This window comes from Mustela erminea, chromosome 3, assembly GCF_009829155.1.
Source record: "Mustela erminea isolate mMusErm1 chromosome 3, mMusErm1.Pri, whole genome shotgun sequence".
Classification (NCBI taxonomy): Eukaryota; Metazoa; Chordata; class Mammalia; order Carnivora; family Mustelidae; genus Mustela; species Mustela erminea.
The window spans coordinates 7033592-7051038 of NC_045616.1; the positions used below are offsets into that span (position 1 = coordinate 7033592).

General features: G+C 55.7%; 2 protein-coding genes across 2 annotated transcripts; both read left to right on the forward strand.

Moving 5' to 3' along the window:
* LOC116585775 (double homeobox protein 4-like protein 4) lies at window positions 1-5139 on the forward strand. Its single transcript, XM_032335031.1, has 5 exons — window positions 1-154; window positions 1462-1601; window positions 2059-2160; window positions 2690-2830; window positions 4226-5139. Exons 1-5 carry the CDS (start codon window positions 1-3, stop codon window positions 5114-5116), a joined length of 1428 nt encoding a protein of 475 aa, XP_032190922.1. The 3' UTR covers window positions 5117-5139.
* Window positions 5140-9552: 4413 nt separating this feature from the next.
* LOC116585776 (double homeobox protein 4-like protein 4) lies at window positions 9553-15089 on the forward strand. Its single transcript, XM_032335032.1, has 5 exons — window positions 9553-9706; window positions 11014-11153; window positions 11611-11712; window positions 12244-12384; window positions 13780-15089. The coding sequence occupies exons 1-5, from the start codon at window positions 9553-9555 to the stop codon at window positions 14668-14670; spliced, it is 1428 nt and encodes a 475-aa protein (XP_032190923.1). The 3' UTR covers window positions 14671-15089.
* The last annotated feature ends 2358 nt before the right edge of the window (window positions 15090-17447 follow it).

A 17447-nucleotide genomic window follows, 5' to 3' on the forward strand; every position in this document is an offset into this window, starting at 1 on the left:
ATGCCGAGCATTAGAAGTCAGACCGACCGGCCAGGGGAACGAGACCGAGACGAAGTGAACGTTATGCAATGCTTTATTCAATGCCCAGCATTGGAAGTCAGACTGACCGGCCAGGGCCGCCTCCGAAGACCGCGACCCCTCCCCGATCTCACAGGCTGGTTGTATAGAGCATAACCGCAGACCTCAAGGCTCGTGGCTTCTGTGGTTAGGGCGTTTACTGCCGGAATCGATGCCCGCGACCGATCCCAGGAACCACTGGGGCATTGATTCCCGGAATGAAGTCCGTGGATGAAAATAACTGTATGGCTACCTAGGCAATCTGGAGTCGCTCTGGCTAAGCAGGCCCTAATAGTTAAACAGGTTTGAACATTAAATCGGCCCTAAGAGTCCCCAGAGTCTCAACCACACCGTTCCATGTCAGGGCTGTCATCCTGGAGACAAGCTGGCGGGAGTGGGAGAGGCACATTCCATGCAGAGGAGGGTGGGGCGGGCACATCCACCTGCCCAGGTGCAGCTCTCGGCTCAGGTGGTCCCGAAGTCCTGCTGAACACCTCTTCTCCCAAAGGTCGGAACCACTGAAGGCAGGGCTTCACTTCGACAGGAGCTGTCCAAGTGATTGGGGGTGGGCCATCCTAGGCTTTGATCAGTCGCACGCTCCCGGGTCCTGCCCAGTCGAGCGGCCAGTGCTCTGGGACCCGAGGTACTGCAGCGGCATGGCTCCCACCAGCACATCAAGGAGTAAGTTCCCCTCAGAGGCCCTGCTCCCCGCTTGTTTTCCCCAAAGGCCCCTGTTACTTTCCGGGCTTCAGGGCACTAAGAGGGTCCACCCTGCCAGCCGGGACACATGCTGGAAGGTTCTAATCCACAGAGGATTGGGGGAAGGGGATGGAGAGAGGCTTGCGCATGGCCGCCGTCAGAAGCAAAACTGAAGTCGGTGGCCAGGAGTCCCAACAAGTGTCCCGCTTGGGAAAAGAGGCAAGCTAGATCTCAGGGGGTAGAGTATGGGTCGAGGATCGGCACCTCTTTCAGGTGTCACTGACAAAAATGGAACTTTCACCTCCAACGCGGCAGCACTCGGCGGGATGTACTGTCGGATTTTAACTGGGTGTTTCTTAGGAGCAGTGGGGTCCTCTTTGCTCCTCCTAAGGTGCTTTCCTGCCTCACTCCCCCCGCGGGTCTCCTCATTCGTTGGCATGCCATCACATGGCTCGGGACAGGTTGGTATTTCCCTAGTACCTGGACTTTCACCCGTTCCCACGGGCAGAGGGCAGGCTGCCAGGGCCCCTATCGAGCAGGCTCTCCGGTGAATTCGTGGGTGGCTAAGGGACACTAATCTCCGGCCTGGGAACGGGTGGACAGGGCAGAAAGGGAAGAGCTGAGGCGGCACAGCCACTTCGCAAGGCTAGGCAAGCCTTCCTAATCCAGTGGCCATTTTCCCTGCAACAGGCCCACTCCCACCAGGATCCCGACGGAGGCGGCTTCTTTTGAGGCCGTGGCAGAAAGAGGCTCTGCAGGCCTTGTTCCAGCAGAACCGGTACCCTGGCATCACCACCAGAGAACGACTGGCCCAAGAGCTAGACATTCCAGAGTCCAGGATCCAGGTAGGCTTGAGCTTCTCTTTCATTCTCCCTGGGGCACAGGTTGTGGACACAATCTGGCTGAAGCCAGTGCATGTCAATCTCCATGCCCAGCTGGGAGCTCAGATGCTTTGGCTCGTGTATGGGCATTCCCGGGGACCCCATGCCCTTTGACGTCATTGCAAGTCATTCGGTCTGAGAACACGGGGACCACTGGTTGGCATGGCCCGGGCACTCCAACGGGTCAACACATGCAGGCCGACTTCCTCTAGAAATCGTTTGCCCAGACTTATCGTGTGGCCCACACAAAACTCTCTCAGACTTTAGGTATGGGGGACACAAAGGAATGGACGATACGGAGGCATCCAGATGATAGACCTAGAGATAGAGGTAGATGATGTACATTCAGATACACATACAGATACAGATAGATCCAGTTCACCAGTGCTGCCTGACCGTCAGTTCTTCTTTTGCCACTTAGGTTTGGTTCCAGAATGAGCGCACGAGACAGCTCAGGCGGAGCCGATTGGCACCTGCAAACTCCCAAGTGGAAGGGCCATCGTGTGGACAGGAACAGCCTCCAGCTTGGACTCCAGGTGAGTCCCCAGCCTACCAAACGGGTCTCTTCTCGAGCTTCTCCTTCACGCAGGAATGGGTCTGCGTGGGCTTGTCAAGGGTTTGGCAAGAGGGCTGAGGAAAGGAATCCACGTTACCTTGTTGCAGCTGCCTTTCGTGTTCCCAGCGATGGACACTGTGTTTACACCGCCTCTTGGGCGGGTGTGTTGTTTCTGGGACAGAAAGGCTTTGAGTATTCTTGTCCTAAAAGTGCCAGGAAGGACAGAGTCCTTTTCTTGGGTCACCTCAGGCTCGAGAGGCAAGTGCTGGCTTGTGTGGGTGGCTCCATGCTGACCTCATGGACTCAGGGAAGGTGAAGATATTAGGAAAGTGGAAAAGCACAAGCAAACACACACACACACACACACACACACACACACACACATTCACACACACAGAGGCACACACGGACACCAACTTCTCTTTCCACGCCGGATGTGCCTTGGCTCCCAACCCTTCTTTCTAACTCTGTTCTCCTTTCAGAACGTTTCCCAAAGGAGGACAGGAGAAAACGGACCGCCATTTCTCCATCCCAAACCAGTCTCCTCCTTCAAGCCTTTGAGAAGAACCCATTTCCTAGCATTTCCACCAGAGAACACCTGGCCAGACTCACAGGACTCCCGGAATCCCGCATTCAGGTACATTTCCGGAGGGTGCCTGTGAACTGCTGAATGTGCAGGGGAGAGTGGCCCCTGAGACATTCCTGGAGAAACGTGGGCTCGTCGGGGTCATCCACGGGTTCCAGTGCGTGGGCAGTAGGGGGAGAGCATGGACCTTGCAAGGGATGGACTGCACAAAAGCAGAATGTGTCAGCTGAAATGGGGATAATAGGGGAGAACATGAAGCTGAGGTGGCAGTGCCCGTGTGTGTAGAAATGGTGCGTGGACAGGAGTGGGGAAACGGAAAAGTTGCCACCTCTCTTGAGGTCATGCAAAGTGTCAGTGCTTCAACGGCTTGGGGGCGCTCTCCATGTGGCCCCCAGCATTTCCTGAGTGTGAGTGGGGTTGCCTTCCTGTGAGTGGCCACGTGGTCTTCAGTGTCCTGGGCCTCAGCACCCCCAGGGTGGGAATGGATCCTGCTCACAAGCCACACCTTTCTGGATAACCTAATCATCTAGGATTATCGGCCCTCGGATTCTTGGCCTGGTGGGGGAGAGGTCCCAGGGGGGGCCCAGTTGAGCAGGCTTGGTCTCCCTGAGCTCCAGAGAGACTGGTTTCTAGTTCAGTACCTGTGAAACAGCTTTATGGTCAATGGAAGTAGACTCTCCGCAAGGCACTCCTTTGGGGCCAGAGCCCGTGAGCCTGCTTTAAGGAGGCATGTATGGGCCTGGAGCCTGACAAGTCTTGTCCCTGGAAAGAGGGGAGGCTCAGCGTGCTCGTTCCTGAGAACCCCCTTCTCATCCAGCCAGCGGAGGAGACAGAGAGGCAAATCAAACGCGGGTGTGGTTGATTTGGACTCCTGGCGGTCCATGACTTCCCCTGGGGGCCCGAGACCGGTGCCTGTAGACGGAGTGTGTCGATGTGAGGCCGGTTCAGCACTTGGGCTGAAGGCCTCCAAGGCAGAGGAAGTGGTTTGCCCTTGGGATCACACCCAATCGGACACTGGGGGTCAAACGCTGAGGGACGCCCGGAGGACTTGGAGTAGACTGGGCAAGGAGGGCAGGTGGTCAGCTAAGTCTTGGTCCCAAGACTCAGGGAATGGCTGGTCAGGAAGCTGCAACGGGCAAACAAAGAGAGCGCTAGGCAGGGACCAGGCAGAGGGGAGCTAAGCAGAGCAGAGCAGAGCAGAGCTGAGCGGCTGCCATTCCATCCAGTCAAGTGGGAATCCCGTCCAGACCAGGTGTCCACAGTTGCCTGGAACTTGCCCCTACTTCACAAGGGCCAGGTGAAAGGAGTGAACCGAGCTGCCCTGAGATTCAGAGCAACACACCTGGCCTTCTCCCGAGAGATCCCACACAGGGGGAGGGGCAAGCCAAGGTGGTGTCTGTCACTTCTTCTCATTCTCATGTCCGCAACCCCTCTTCTCTGTCCCAGGTCTGGTTCCAGAACAGAAGAGCTCGGCACCCAGGGCAGAGCAGAAGTGGCCCCGCGAATGACCGGGCGGCAAACCAGGAAGCCAGTCCTCACCTGACTGTCCCGGGGGACCCAGGCCCCCAGCCCGGTGTCCCCGAATTCTCTCAGCTTCTGGCTCCTTCCAATCCTCTGGGAAGCATGCAGGCTTTTGCGGCAGCGACCCTTCCTGTCCTCTCCATGGGCTTTGCCCCCCTGGTTTCCTGTGGGGGCCCTGGGAGCCAGGCCGTGGGGGCCACTATGGCCCCGCCTACCCAAGCCTGGCAGGGAGGAAGCAACTCTCCCACTCCTAAAGCCATGCGGAGCCATTCCCCGATGAGACCGACTCAGGGAGGGTGGCTTTCAGCTCGCCACGCCCGTCTTTGTCCCCTGACCCTAGGGGAAAGCCAGCGGCAACAGGAGCACACTGGCTTGCCACCCGTGCCCTTCCACGGCTATCCCCTGCCTCCAGATGACAATCCTTGCCAACCCGTGCAGGAGGCAGGGCCCATGGGTAGCCACTATGCCCCGCAGTGGTTGGGCGAGGGGTCCCGACTTGTCTTGAGCACAGGACAGGCTCCGCATGCAGCAGCTGGGCAGCCTGCACACGCTGAGACCCCTGGCTGGCGGTGGCAGGCACCCCCTGCTGCTGGGCTCCCTAGTGCACTGGACCCACAGCACCCACCTTCTGCAGAAGCCTCACGTTTCTTAGAGGAGCTTCTATCAGCCACAGAGAGGGAGGAAGACACACAGCCTTTTCCGAGTGGGCATCTGTGGCAGGGGGAGGCTCCAGGACCCTTGGAAGCACCCCTCAGTGAGGAAGAGTTTCAGGCCCTGCTGGCCATGCTGCACGATTCCACGTGGCCTCACGCCTAGGACCAGGGAGGCCTCGGCTTCCCCACTCCCCATTCATTCAGACTTCCTTTTCTGACAGGCAGTCCTTTACAGGACAGCAAGGACGAGGAACAGGAATCAAGGTCCATGCTCCAGAGGAAGCCCGAGGCCTAAAGGAGCAACTGCCTCTTGGAAGGACAGAAGGGTGTTCCTCCCTGCCCCGCGGACGGAGCTCCATGGCATTCCCGATGGTCATCAATCTACTCAAGGCACCTGAAGGCATTAAGGACACTGGGCTCTTTATACCCTCCCCGACACCTGAGTGACCACTGGCAGGACACACACCGGCCATCCTCCCTGCCATCACCCTAGACACTGGGGCCAGGGAAACCCTGGCCCTGGCAGCGAACCCAAGCAAGGAAGAGAAGTTAGAGGACACCTCCCCCATGCCTTTGCCTCCTGGTGAAGTGGAACGTCCAATCTGCAGAAGCTGAGCGTGTAGACCAACACAGCATGCTACATGTCTCCCCTGAGGGGGCCCAGGGAGGCCAAGCCATCCGGGCTGGGAGGGCTCGGAACCGGCCAAACGGGAAACAACCGCAGGCCCCCATGGCCCAGAGATCCTGTCCCAGCCAAAGTCCAGAATGCCCTGTGGACTTTGCCTGGCTTATTGCCCTGGAGCCTTTCCAGGGGACACAGCATGACAGTTCCGGGGGCGACCGTCAGTCTCAGAAGGCATTCCAGAAATGAGGGGACCATTGTGGTTCTTTCCAGAACCTTTGCACTTCTTTTTTTTCCCTGTCTCTGGTTGGTGTCTATCGGCATGCCTCACTACGTACAATGTTCTCTCGCTTCTCAGGAAGAAGGCCGATATTCCCTGTCAGCGTCTTTGTGATCTTCCTTTGGCGGGGTCACACCTCTCCATTGCGAAAGGGAACTTTGAGGAAATCCATCCTGGATTTTCAAGGTCCATGGGACACTCCATTGACATAATAAACCCATCTTTGTCTCCCCACTACGGTGTCTGGTCGTGATTCATTCCGTTCCCCGACCGTCCGGGCATGCTTGCCCATCCTCAGAGCCTGGCGATGCTTTCTGGCCCGGGGATGGACTGTGGAAGCCATCGGCATGCCCACGTGTAGTTGAGAGCTTCTGGCACAGAGAAACCCAAGAGGCTGCACCAACACTTCCTAGCTGTCATCCCACTCCGCCTGCATGGAGGGTGCCTTCTGTGCAAGCAACCCTCCAAGGGATGTAGGTGGAGCGCAAGTGGAAGTCGTTCCACACTCATTGTACCTGACCCCACTCTTCTCAGCGGAGGCCAAATTCACACGTAAGGAACATCATGGAAGGCAGGCAATGAGTCACCGCCCACCCAACCTTGCTTTCTGCCCCTGCCCTTCCTCCTTTTCTCTCTTTCCCTTTCTTCAGGTCTCAGTCTAACTTTCCCTCTCCCTCTATCTCATTTTCTTTCACACGTGGACACCTACAGATGTCCACACAGTCTCACGATCATGCTTATGCTTCTGAGAGTATGGGTACAGAACCTCCGGGGGAAAGGATGTGGTCAAAACCTTTTGTAGACTAAGGTGGGCTTCGCCGGGTTATTTCCTCGGTTTTGTCTTCTCTCCCTACATCTTTCGCATGTGCCCTGGGAGATGAGAGGATGTGGATTTGGTTTCTTGAGTACACCCTTAAACCTATGGCCAACACGTATGTGTTCCAAGTTGCAAGGAACCAAAGAAGTCTGACCTTGGTCACTTCTGCCCAACTCGATCTCCTTCACTATCCACATGCTCTTTTGCACTAATATATCTGTAGCCCCATGTTGCTACGTGCCTAGTTCCACAAGTGGGTCGCTGATATGTCTCTGTGGATGGAGCTTGTGCTGGAAACCCTCCATATCTCACCAACCATAGTGGTTTGTTCTTCAGTTGGCTCTATGGACACATCTACCTGTAGCTTCTGTAGACTGGGTGGAAGGTAGTGTCTCTCCCTCCCCGAACGGAGTGGGTTAGGATATCTGGAGAGTGCCTAGCCAAAGTGTCCACGGGACAGACGGGGTTTGGGCTGTGTCTAGAGAAGCTACATGGCGGAATGGCTCTCTTGTGGTGTTGGGAGGACCTCGGTCTCCTCTGATCGTGTTTGCAAGGTCTGTGGACTCTTGGGGCTGGCCCTTCTGCCCACATGATGTGGAGGGAAGAACAGGGCTGCAGCCACACTGGGGTCCAAGGCCAGCCACACCAGATTCTCAAGTACGGACATGAGCCCTGGAGCCTGTCGTCTCCATGTGTGGCCAGTGCCATGCACATCAGTGAGGTCTCAAGCGCCTGGCAGGTGTGCAACACGCAGCAGCACTCTGGAAAACTGCTTGGCAGAGGAGATGACCATGTGGAAGCTGGAGGAAGTCTGCCCGTTAGCGGGTTGTTCCTCGTGGCCTTGGAGGCCAAGGCCCCAGGGCCTCTGATCTGTCAGGGCCACTTCCCCCAGCTCTGCCACCCCTGGGATCCCTCAAAGTGAACGTCTCGCCCTCCGATAGAGATCACCCAAGCGGATTCGAGGTGCCAAAAACAGGATCCACGTGTCTGCGGGACATCGTCTCGGGGCTTCAACACTGCTCCTCGTCTTGTTGAGGGTCAGCCTCAGGAAGTGCCAGGAGATCACCTGCAACGTCAGGGCAGCAATGTCTGGAAAAGCCCCAGAGAGCTGCGCCGAGGGTCCGCTGCCTTTGAATAGGCTCCAGTGAGGACTCCGCCCTTGACTATTGTGGGGGGTTTGCGCATTCCTCAAACCTCTGTGCTCAGAAAACAGCGCCCAGGAAGTTCTAGGGCACCCTCTCTGAGGCCCCCTGCCCACCTGTCTCCTCTTGCTGCAAGCCACCCTGGGGACAAGCCCAGCCAGGAGAGCCACCAACTACCTGGCCGGGCAGATACCCTCGAGCTTCCAGAAGATGTGATTCCTCTCTTTCTGCAGATGCCGTTTCTTGACCGAAAGCTACTGGTTCCTCCGTTAAGGAAGCACAAGCACACCCTCTGACCCGCACACACACACTCCTACTATTAGGAAATGCTCTGGGACTGCCGTCAGTCCTGCAAAAACGACTCCCTTCGCCGCCTCTTTCTACTGGGTTCTACTTGTCTCCCTGTGGTTCACCTCATGGAATTGCAGAGCCGAGTGAGCCAAAAGGCAATGGGTGCGTCATTTGGTTCTCTGTGTACCATTTCCTTTTGGGCCGCTGGTTGGCTGTCGGGTTGCTTGGTAGTTGCCCGGCCGATTCGATAACTGGCCGTCTCTGGGAATCCACTGAAGCGGTCGAATGATGGCACATTCCATCTCATCTTCCTTTTAACCACAGATGGGACCACCACAATGTAAGCGGAGTTAGGTATTTTGTATACACACACACACTCACACACACACACACACACACACACACACACACACGCACACACACCAACACACACCAGCTTCATAGGAGAGGCAACTTGGCCCTTCCGGTTTCCATTCTGCTTTGAATTGGTCTGAATTTCACCATCTGCTTCCCAGGTTCCTGCAGCTGGCTTCTCCTCCTAGGTCATTATTAAGTAGGGCTCTCCATGGAGAGCTCAAGTCTCTCTGGCCACGCCCTGCCAAGAGCAGTGAAGAATAGGAACACCAGGTGGAGCCTGTGGAAACGCAAAGTGATGGAGTCGTCGTAGCACAGACTATTTCTCTCTGGCAAACCTCGGGAGGCCTGAATCCGTCTCAGACGGCGCAGCGCGTTGATTCCCTTAGACCAGGACATGGTAGCATCTCCACTGGCCTCAAACACTGCACGTTCACACGTCCCATGCCTTTCCTCCGAACTTGGGGCTCCCTTGTCCCCACAAGCAGCTAAGGCTGTGGACCAATCCATTCCACATACATGGCGATGGCTGGCTCGAAATCTCTCTCTTCCATGCCTCCTATCTCAACTGTCTGATCTCAGTGTCCTGCCTGGATCCAAAGGGAAGTGTTGCTTCCGGAGCTGCCTAGGACCTGCCTGGGTGTCTTTGGAAACGGAATCCCCAATCGGGGAGGGCACCGAGACACCAAGCCAGGTGGGTGACCAATCCCAATTGGCCGGGGAAGGTGAACATACCAGGGCAATGAGCATATAATGTTTTTATTCAAGGAATACAAAAATCAGCAAACATCAAAACAAAGGGGAGAAAAGGAAAGCTGTCCAATGAAACATGACCGACGTACCGATAAAGACACAGTACACGTAAGCAGTGGAAAGAAAGATCGAAAGCCATGCGATGCAATAGAAGGGAACTTAATTAGGAGGCTCGTCTTGGGTTGCCAAAGGGGACTCGCGTTCCACCCCCACATGTCACAATCTGAAACAAGGGTGGAAAGGCCTTCACCGGGTCCAGTCCTAGACACAGTCCCAGATGGGGTGCGTTATCAAAGGAACGAGACTGAGGCAAAGAGAAAGCTATGCAAAGCTTTATACTATGCCGAGCATTAGAAGTCAGACCGACCGGCCAGGGGAACGAGACCGAGACGAAGTGAACGTTATGCAATGCTTTATTCAATGCCCAGCATTGGAAGTCAGACTGACCGGCCAGGGCCGCCTCCGAAGACCGCGACCCCTCCCCGATCTCACAGGCTGGTTGTATAGAGCATAACCGCAGACCTCAAGGCTCGTGGCTTCTGTGGTTAGGGCGTTTACTGCCGGAATCGATGCCCGCGACCGATCCCAGGAACCACTGGGGCATTGATTCCCGGAATGAAGTCCGTGGATGAAAATAACTGTATGGCTACCTAGGCAATCTGGAGTCGCTCTGGCTAAGCAGGCCCTAATAGTTAAACAGGTTTGAACATTAAATCGGCCCTAAGAGTCCCCAGAGTCTCAACCACACCGTTCCATGTCAGGGCTGTCATCCTGGAGACAAGCTGGCGGGAGTGGGAGAGGCACATTCCATGCAGAGGAGGGTGGGGCGGGCACATCCACCTGCCCAGGTGCAGCTCTCGGCTCAGGTGGTCCCGAAGTCCTGCTGAACACCTCTTCTCCCAAAGGTCGGAACCACTGAAGGCAGGGCTTCACTTCGACAGGAGCTGTCCAAGTGATTGGGGGTGGGCCATCCTAGGCTTTGATCAGTCGCACGCTCCCGGGTCCTGCCCAGTCGAGCGGCCAGTGCTCTGGGACCCGAGGTACTGCAGCGGCATGGCTCCCACCAGCACATCAAGGAGTAAGTTCCCCTCAGAGGCCCTGCTCCCCGCTTGTTTTCCCCAAAGGCCCCTGTTACTTTCCGGGCTTCAGGGCACTAAGAGGGTCCACCCTGCCAGCCGGGACACATGCTGGAAGGTTCTAATCCACAGAGGATTGGGGGAAGGGGATGGAGAGAGGCTTGCGCATGGCCGCCGTCAGAAGCAAAACTGAAGTCGGTGGCCAGGAGTCCCAACAAGTGTCCCGCTTGGGAAAAGAGGCAAGCTAGATCTCAGGGGGTAGAGTATGGGTCGAGGATCGGCACCTCTTTCAGGTGTCACTGACAAAAATGGAACTTTCACCTCCAACGCGGCAGCACTCGGCGGGATGTACTGTCGGATTTTAACTGGGTGTTTCTTAGGAGCAGTGGGGTCCTCTTTGCTCCTCCTAAGGTGCTTTCCTGCCTCACTCCCCCCGCGGGTCTCCTCATTCGTTGGCATGCCATCACATGGCTCGGGACAGGTTGGTATTTCCCTAGTACCTGGACTTTCACCCGTTCCCACGGGCAGAGGGCAGGCTGCCAGGGCCCCTATCGAGCAGGCTCTCCGGTGAATTCGTGGGTGGCTAAGGGACACTAATCTCCGGCCTGGGAACGGGTGGACAGGGCAGAAAGGGAAGAGCTGAGGCGGCACAGCCACTTCGCAAGGCTAGGCAAGCCTTCCTAATCCAGTGGCCATTTTCCCTGCAACAGGCCCACTCCCACCAGGATCCCGACGGAGGCGGCTTCTTTTGAGGCCGTGGCAGAAAGAGGCTCTGCAGGCCTTGTTCCAGCAGAACCGGTACCCTGGCATCACCACCAGAGAACGACTGGCCCAAGAGCTAGACATTCCAGAGTCCAGGATCCAGGTAGGCTTGAGCTTCTCTTTCATTCTCCCTGGGGCACAGGTTGTGGACACAATCTGGCTGAAGCCAGTGCATGTCAATCTCCATGCCCAGCTGGGAGCTCAGATGCTTTGGCTCGTGTATGGGCATTCCCGGGGACCCCATGCCCTTTGACGTCATTGCAAGTCATTCGGTCTGAGAACACGGGGACCACTGGTTGGCATGGCCCGGGCACTCCAACGGGTCAACACATGCAGGCCGACTTCCTCTAGAAATCGTTTGCCCAGACTTATCGTGTGGCCCACACAAAACTCTCTCAGACTTTAGGTATGGGGGACACAAAGGAATGGACGATACGGAGGCATCCAGATGATAGACCTAGAGATAGAGGTAGATGATGTACATTCAGATACAGATACAGATACAGATAGATCCAGTTCACCAGTGCTGCCTGACCGTCAGTTCTTCTTTTGCCACTTAGGTTTGGTTCCAGAATGAGCGCACGAGACAGCTCAGGCGGAGCCGATTGGCACCTGCAAACTCCCAAGTGGAAGGGCCATCGTGTGGACAGGAACAGCCTCCAGCTTGGACTCCAGGTGAGTCCCCAGCCTACCAAACGGGTCTCTTCTCGAGCTTCTCCTTCACGCAGGAATGGGTCTGCGTGGGCTTGTCAAGGGTTTGGCAAGAGGGCTGAGGAAAGGAATCCACGTTACCTTGTTGCAGCTGCCTTTCGTGTTCCCAGCGATGGACACTGTGTTTACACCGCCTCTTGGGCGGGTGTGTTGTTTCTGGGACAGAAAGGCTTTGAGTATTCTTGTCCTAAAAGTGCCAGGAAGGACAGAGTCCTTTTCTTGGGTCACCTCAGGCTCGAGAGGCAAGTGCTGGCTTGTGTGGGTGGCTCCATGCTGACCTCATGGACTCAGGGAAGGTGAAGATATTAGGAAAGTGGAAAAGCACAAGCAAACACACACACACACACACACACACACACACACACACACATTCACACACACAGAGGCACACACGGACACCAACTTCTCTTTCCACGCCGGATGTGCCTTGGCTCCCAACCCTTCTTTCTAACTCTGTTCTCCTTTCAGAACGTTTCCCAAAGGAGGACAGGAGAAAACGGACCGCCATTTCTCCATCCCAAACCAGTCTCCTCCTTCAAGCCTTTGAGAAGAACCCATTTCCTAGCATTTCCACCAGAGAACACCTGGCCAGACTCACAGGACTCCCGGAATCCCGCATTCAGGTACATTTCCGGAGGGTGCCTGTGAACTGCTGAATGTGCAGGGGAGAGTGGCCCCTGAGACATTCCTGGAGAAACGTGGGCTCGTCGGGGTTATCCACGGGTTCCAGTGCATGGGCAGTAGGGGGAGAGCATGGACCTTGCAAGGGATGGACTGCACAAAAGCAGAATGTGTCAGCTGAAATGGGGATAATAGGGGAGAACATGAAGCTGAGGTGGCAGTGCCCGTGTGTGTAGAAATGGTGCGTGGACAGGAGTGGGGAAACGGAAAAGTTGCCACCTCTCTTGAGGTCATGCAAAGTGTCAGTGCTTCAACGGCTTGGGGGCGCTCTCCATGTGGCCCCCAGCATTTCCTGAGTGTGAGTGGGGTTGCCTTCCTGTGAGTGGCCACGTGGTCTTCAGTGTCCTGGGCCTCAGCACCCCCAGGGTGGGAATGGATCCTGCTCACAAGCCACACCTTTCTGGATAACCTAATCATCTAGGATTATCGGCCCTCGGATTCTTGGCCTGGTGGGGGAGAGGTCCCAGGGGGGGCCCAGTTGAGCAGGCTTGGTCTCCCTGAGCTCCAGAGAGACTGGTTTCTAGTTCAGTACCTGTGAAACAGCTTTATGGTCAATGGAAGTAGACTCTCCGCAAGGCACTCCTTTGGGGCCAGAGCCCGTGAGCCTGCTTTAAGGAGGCATGTATGGGCCTGGAGCCTGACAAGTCTTGTCCCTGGAAAGAGGGGAGGCTCAGCGTGCTCGTTCCTGAGAACCCCCTTCTCATCCAGCCAGCGGAGGAGACAGAGAGGCAAATCAAACGCGGGTGTGGTTGATTTGGACTCCTGGCGGTCCATGACTTCCCCTGGGGGCCCGAGACCGGTGCCTGTAGACGGAGTGTGTCGATGTGAGGCCGGTTCAGCACTTGGGCTGAAGGCCTCCAAGGCAGAGGAAGTGGTTTGCCCTTGGGATCACACCCAATCGGACACTGGGGGTCAAACGCTGAGGGACGCCCGGAGGACTTGGAGTAGACTGGGCAAGGAGGGCAGGTGGTCAGCTAAGTCTTGGTCCCAAGACTCAGGGAATGGCTGGTCAGGAAGCTGCAACGGGCAAACAAAGAGAGCGCTAGGCAGGGACCAGGCAGAGGGGAGCTAAGCAGAGCAGAGCAGAGCAGAGCTGAGCGGCTGCCATTCCATCCAGTCAAGTGGGAATCCCGTCCAGACCAGGTGTCCACAGTTGCCTGGAACTTGCCCCTACTTCACAAGGGCCAGGTGAAAGGAGTGAACCGAGCTGCCCTGAGATTCAGAGCAACACACCTGGCCTTCTCCCGAGAGATCCCACACAGGGGGAGGGGCAAGCCAAGGTGGTGTCTGTCACTTCTTCTCATTCTCATGTCCGCAACCCCTCTTCTCTGTCCCAGGTCTGGTTCCAGAACAGAAGAGCTCGGCACCCAGGGCAGAGCAGAAGTGGCCCCGCGAATGACCGGGCGGCAAACCAGGAAGCCAGTCCTCACCTGACTGTCCCGGGGGACCCAGGCCCCCAGCCCGGTGTCCCCGAATTCTCTCAGCTTCTGGCTCCTTCCAATCCTCTGGGAAGCATGCAGGCTTTTGCGGCAGCGACCCTTCCTGTCCTCTCCATGGGCTTTGCCCCCCTGGTTTCCTGTGGGGGCCCTGGGAGCCAGGCCGTGGGGGCCACTATGGCCCCGCCTACCCAAGCCTGGCAGGGAGGAAGCAACTCTCCCACTCCTAAAGCCATGCGGAGCCATTCCCCGATGAGACCGACTCAGGGAGGGTGCATTTCAGCTCGCCACGCCCGTCTTTGTCCCCTGAACCTAGGGGAATGCCTGCGGCAACAGGAGCACCCTGGCTTGGCACCCGTGCCCTTCCACGGCTATCCCCTGCCTCCAGATGACAATCCTTGCCAACCCGTGCAGGAGGCAGGGCCCATGGGTAGCCACTATGCCCCGCAGTGGTTGGGCGAGGGGTCCCGACTTGTCTTGAGCACAGGACAGGCTCCGCATGCAGCAGCTGGGCAGCCTGCACACGCTGAGACCCCTGGCTGGCGGTGGCAGGCACCCCCTGCTGCTGGGCTCCCTAGTGCACTGGACCCACAGCACCCACCTTCTGCAGAAGCCTCACGTTTCTTAGAGGAGCTTCTATCAGCCACAGAGAGGGAGGAAGACACACAGCCTTTTCCGAGTGGGCATCTGTGGCAGGGGGAGGCTCCAGGACCCTTGGAAGCACCCCTCAGTGAGGAAGAGTTTCAGGCCCTGCTGGCCATGCTGCACGATTCCACGTGGCCTCACGCCTAGGACCAGGGAGGCCTCGGCTTCCCCACTCCCCATTCATTCAGACTTCCTTTTCTGAGAGGCAGTCCTTTACAGGACAGCAAGGACGAGGAACAGGAAGCAAGGTCCATGCTCCAGAGGAAGCCCGAGGCCTAAAGGAGCAACTGCCTCTTGGAAGGACAGAAGGGTGTTCCTCCCTGCCCCGCGGACGGAGCTCCATGGCATTCCCGATGGTCATCAATCTACTCAAGGCACCTGAAGGCATTAAGGACACTGGGCTCTTTATACCCTCCCCGACACCTGAGTGACCACTGGCAGGACACACACCGGCCATCCTCCCTGCCATCACCCTAGACACTGGGGCCAGGGAAACCCTGGCCCTGGCAGCGAACCCAAGCAAGGAAGAGAAGTTAGAGGACACCTCCCCCATGCCTTTGCCTCCTGGTGAAGCAGGACGTCCAATCTGCAGAAGATGAGCTTGTAGACTAAGACCGCTCCCTAAAAGTCACCACTGAGGGAACCCAAGGAAGCCAAGCAATCCGGGCTTGGAGGAAGTGCTCTGGGACTGTCGTTACTTTCTGTGAAAATGACTCCCTTCACAGCCTCTTTCTACTGTGTTATACTTTTCTCCCTGTGGTTCACCTCATGGAATTGGGGAGCCCTGTGATCCAAAAGGCATTGGGAGCATCATTTGGTTCTTTGTGTAACATTTCCTTTTGGGCCACTAGTTGGTTGTGGGGTTCCTTGGTAGTTGCCTGGCTGATTCAATAACTGGCTGGCTCTGGGAATCCACTGAAGCGGTCGACTGATGGTATATTCCATCTCTTCTTCCTTTTAACCACAGATGGGACCACCGCAATGCAAGTGGAGTTAGGCATTTTTTAAACACACACACACACACACACACACACACACACACACACACACAGAGATAGAGAAAGAGAGAAAGAGAGAGAGAGAGGCACAGCAGCAGCACGTCCACCCTTGCAACACAACCGTGAAACCCCAGCTTTATAATTGATGCAACTATGCCCCTCTGGTTTGCATTCTGTTTTGAATTGATCTGATTTTTTCCATCTGCCTCTCAGGTTCCTGGAGCTGGCGTTTCCTCGTAGGTCATTAAGTAGGTCTCTGCATTGAAAGCTCAAGTCTCTCTGGGCACACCCTTCCAAGAGCAGTCAAGAATAGGAATACCCGGTGGAGCCAGTGGAAACCCAAAATGCAGTCGTCATAGCACAGACTATTTCTCTTTGGGAAATTTAGGGATGCATGAATCATATTTGACTGTGAGTAGCTTTGATTCCCTTTAAGTAGGACCCAGTAGCATCTCCAATTGCCACGAACACTTGCTTCCACATGTCCCATGCTTTTCCTCCAAGTTTGTTTTTCTCTTGTCATCACAGGCACCTAAGAGTGTCTACCAACCCTTCCCACATAGCAATGTCCAGCTTGCCATGTCCCTCTCACGTGCCTCTTATCTAAGTTGTCAGAATTTGGTCTACTCACTTGTGGGAGGACAGTCCATTTTATTAGTTTCTCCCTGGCCTCTTCCTACCTCTTTCAGTTATACCCACCCCAGGGCCCTGTGTACAGAAGTGGGTCTCAGGTCAAGCCTCTGAAGGAACTAGGCTCCCAAAAGATCAGCCCGGAAAATCCTGCCAGAATTTATTGAAGGGTTGAGAAGGGAGATGGGCTATAACTGACGCTTTTCTGATCCCCTAGAGTTGTGAACAACAGGTCACCTCCGTCACGTCCTGTTTCTTACCTAGGAAAGGAAGGCTGGTCTACAGGGCCAAAGGAGCCAATTTCTGTCCCCAGAAGGAAACAGCAAGGAAACTCTTCAATAGCTTTTGAGTCCAAGAAGTTTGCTGCTGGAGGAAGCCAGGAGGCCAGGGTTGATGATTCCTAGTTAGCTAGCCGTGCTCCCTGGTAATTGGCCTTAGGAACAAGATAACAGGTGGGATGTCAGGATGAGATCTCAGATGAAAACTACCCGATAATTTTTCATAGAGATAGGGATGGGAATAATCTCCTGGCCATTGGTCAGGCAGGGTAGGTCAGCCACTTGGGGATTGGCCATAGGGTTGTGGGGAGAGACTCTTGGCTGTTGGCCAGGTGCATTGTGGTGTCCTGATGTTTTCAGTTACAAAATTCATGGTGCAGTGCTCCAAAGGGTTAGATTCAGTGTGTTCCACCTCTGCTCACATTGTCATGCCACTGGCACCTAACTGCATACACAGGAAAGACCAACCCTCAATCTCCCTCAGATAACTATGCATGCCAGCCCACCTCCCTTCTCTAAATCCATTGTTTTCAAACCAGACTCCCCTGCTCAAGAAAGGAAAACTTTTGACCCACACAGAGAACCACTGACACCTCTGTTTCCCTGCCGATATCCCACAGAGCAAATATCACCTGTCAACCCAACTCTCTGCCCCCCTACACCCACCCACATACATCATGGGAGTCCAGCACCAAGTTTTCCCTTGTTGTTCCCAGAGGTCTCCTCTGCCTGTGGAACTCAGCATCTCTGCCTGACCCAGGTGAGCTAGCTAGAAGCATTAGCCACCAGTCCCCATGCACCCCACCACATGATGCCTTCCAAGAATGTTACCCAAATGATGAAGACAATGTTGTGGGCTCAGAAACCTCCCACTGCATACTGGCAACACAACATGACCACATTCTTGGCTCTCAAGTGGTTTCCCCATTGACAGACCAGGAAGAACTGGTCCCATAGTTCCTCGATTCCAACACATTCAGAGACTCTGTCAGAAACATGGAAGGTCAGGACACAGAGC